A 3,235-nucleotide genomic window follows, 5' to 3' on the forward strand; every position below is an offset into this window, starting at 1 on the left:
CAAGCTGCTCGGTTATTTCCCTGCAGCCTTTTCCAGCCTGGTGGAGGTGGGACATTTAGTCTGTCGTGTCTTTGGACAGCTCCTTGGTCTCAGACATGTTATTAGCAGATTAGATTCTTACTGATTGTCTGGGGTGGACAGGTGTCTTTATGCAGCTAACGAAACATGTGCGTCTAATTCATGATAATAAATGGAGGTGGACATGAAGGCAGACTAACAGGTCTTTGAGGGTCAGAATTCTAGCTAATAGCCGGGTGGTCAAATACTTATTTTCGGCTGTATCATAAAAATAAATAGTTCAAAAATCATATATTTCTGGGTGTTTTTTTAGATTATGTCTCTCAGAGTGGACATCCACCTATGATGATCATTTCAGACCCTCCATGGTTTCTACATTAGCAAAACAGCAGGGTGTTCAAATCCTTACTTTCCTCACTGTAACTAGATGTAATATTTATTGTAGGACATGATTCAGATATTTAATATACCGTTAAATTTAAAATGCTGCATTAATGAATTGAATGTCTCTTCAAAAGATAGAAAATACATTTAAATTGATTAAGTATGAAAATACTATTTGCAAAAAAGAAAGCATTTAAGGTAGAATGCATTTATAAATATAAACTGAGGTAATCTTTGTATTTTTAAGGGGCGTCTATTTGTTTAGGAGAGTTTTAAATTTGCTCAGTCCTGTTTAACTCTTTAGTTCCTGACAAAGCAAAGCTCTCCTCCTCCCCTCCTGAGTCATCGCCCCTCCCCCCTCCTTCCTTCGGCGTGTTGGAGCCTCAGCCTCAGTGTGTGTCTCCCTCCATCTGCAGCATGGCGTCTCTCAGCCTCCTGCTGCTCGCTGCCTCTCTGATTCACACCACTCAGGTAAGACATCCACCTTTTTTCATTGCCTTCATATCTAGCTTCTCCATGCAGGACCGTGATGCTGCGTCGTCACGGTAACATGATACAGAATGATGCTGTGGACCTTTGATGTGACTTACGTCACCCCTATCTGTGTGTGTGTGTGTTCTGCTTCTTCATGACTGACTGAGGAGCTTTTGAACCATGTAATAAAAGATGTTTGCCTCTTTCAGCAAACTGCAGATTTAATTCTTCAGGTATATCTGAAAGCTGTCAGAGGGTCCTTTTGGTTCTGGTTCTACTTGTGTTCAGATCAGACCAGAACCTGTGCAGAAACCGGGATAAAACACAATATGCAGGATGCCTCTGAGCGTCCTAACAAAGATGGCAGCAAACAAACGAGCGTGTGTGCGTGTCTCAAGCGGCTGCGACATTTTATTTCTTCTGCTGTCACCCTGACAACAGGAAATGGTCACCCACAGCAACAAGACAGCGTAATGCACAGGATGCAGCAGGTCACCTTACACCACTACTCCACCTAAGTGTGCAGAAACGGACAGAAGGAACAAAATCACTGGATTTCTTCCATCAGTGCTGTTATACAGCTAAAAACAGATTTTAGATGTTCTATGCTGACTTTTCTGTCTGTTTTAGTGATATAATAGAACACAGTTAGTTCCTGACTGATTGCATAACTACTGTTTTTGATCAAAAAGGTGACCTGTTATATATTTATGTATACAAATATATTCTATTCAGTTTATTTCTATAGCTCCAATTCACATCATGTCATCTCAGGTCACTTTCCAGTTCACCAGATCATCCAGTCAGATTGATTCNGTCTGAATGAAGGTCCAATGTCTGGATGAAGGTCCAAATGTGTGAATGAAGGTCCAACGTCTGAATGAAGGTCCAACGTCTGGATGAAGGTCCAAATGTCTGAATGAAGGTCCAACGTCTGAATGAAGGTCCAACGTCTGAATGAAGGTCCAAATGTCTGGATGAAGGTCCAAATGTCTGAATGAAGGTCCAACGTCTGAATGAAGATCCAACGTCTGAATGAAGGTCCAATGTCTGGATAAGGGTCCAACTGTCCATCTAAAGGTCTAAACATTTTTCTGAAGGTCCAAATAAAGGTCTAGGTGTTTCAATGAAAGTCCAAATCTTTTTCTTAAAGGTCATAAAGTCCAAATGAGGATCTTGATGTCAAAATGTAAGTTAAAATTCATTGAAAGGTCAAAATACCCACATGAAGATCTGGAGATCTAGATCTTCTTCTCGGGTTTTAATTTTGGGGCGCTGAAGATCTAGCTCCTTGTGATGTGTTTTTTTGTTTTTTTATGATTCGAAAACTGATGCTCAGTGTGACTACTTCCTGTTTCCTGTACAGGTGTGCAAGGTCATTTCCTGTTGATGCCTTTCACACAGTTTTCTCCTCTTCCTCACCTGCTATGCAGCATTATATGTTCTTTCATCTTCCTCCACCACTCTTCATCCTTTTGTCTCTTCCTCAGTTGCTCTTCATTTCTCTCCTCTTGGACTTGGTGATGTAACTTCCTGTGAGATATATTCTGCCCCAAGCATCTGTAACCATGGTGATGGTTTTGCAAGTGATGGGGGTTTGTATGACTTGTTGCCATGGAGATCCCCTCCCCGGTGTTTCTTCAGTAAAAAGAATAAAAACAATAAATGATCATCTCAATTCTTGTGTTGTCTAAGATGAACAGATGAATGAGTGAACAAACTGATCAGTATACAAATGGATGAGTGAAGCTGCAGATCAGAACCTAAACAGATGAATGAGTGAACAGACAAATGGATACCTGAACAGATGGAGTAAGCAAACCAATCAGAACATGAATGGGTGAGATGAGATCATTACCTGAGAGGATGAATAAGTGAGCTGATGATTCAATACACACATAGATGAATGGTTGAAGAGAAAAATCAGTACTTATACTATTGAACTTCATTGATCCAACATTGGAGAAAATCCTCTCTGCATTTAACCCCTCCCCTTGGGGAGCAGTGGGCTGCCGCTGTGTGGCGCCTGGGGAGCAGTGTTGGGTTAAGGGTCTTGCTCAGGGACCCAGAGTGGTCGTCTGTGAGAGTCGAACCCAGAACCTCAGGGATCCGAGCGCAATGCTCTAACCACTAGTCCACCACCTCTCTGTACCCCCCCCCCCATACTTGAATGAATCAATGAGTAAGTAGACGGATTAGTACCTGAACAGATGAATAAGGGAACATCAGTTCAGTACAAGCACAGATGAATGAGTGAAACAACAGATTAATGACCGAGCAACATATGGATCAGGACCTAAGTAGATGAATGAGTGAACAGATGGATGACCGAGCAACATATGGATCAGGACCTAAGTAG

General features: G+C 41.7%; 2 protein-coding genes across 3 annotated transcripts in view; both read left to right on the plus strand.

Moving 5' to 3' along the window:
• LOC107099596 (synaptophysin-like) overlaps positions 1 to 2,539 on the plus strand; it is a 17,312-nt gene extending 14,773 nt beyond the window's left edge. For both annotated transcript variants that reach the window (XM_015397804.1, XM_015397797.1), the window contains exon 9: positions 1,782 to 2,539. The gene's annotated coding sequence lies outside the window, so the exon portion shown is untranslated. The remainder of the gene's footprint in view (positions 1 to 1,781) is intronic.
• Positions 761 to 3,235, plus strand: part of LOC107099591 — a 12,405-nt gene continuing 9,930 nt past the window's right edge. Inside the window, exon 1 of the mRNA XM_015397787.1 lies at positions 761 to 873. Within this exon, the coding sequence (XP_015253273.1) occupies positions 820 to 873 (54 nt within the window). The 5' untranslated portion in view covers positions 761 to 819. The remainder of the gene's footprint in view (positions 874 to 3,235) is intronic.

This window comes from Cyprinodon variegatus, unplaced genomic scaffold, assembly GCF_000732505.1.
Source record: "Cyprinodon variegatus isolate N-32 unplaced genomic scaffold, C_variegatus-1.0 Scaffold28, whole genome shotgun sequence".
In the NCBI taxonomy this organism is placed as follows: Eukaryota; Metazoa; Chordata; class Actinopteri; order Cyprinodontiformes; family Cyprinodontidae; genus Cyprinodon; species Cyprinodon variegatus.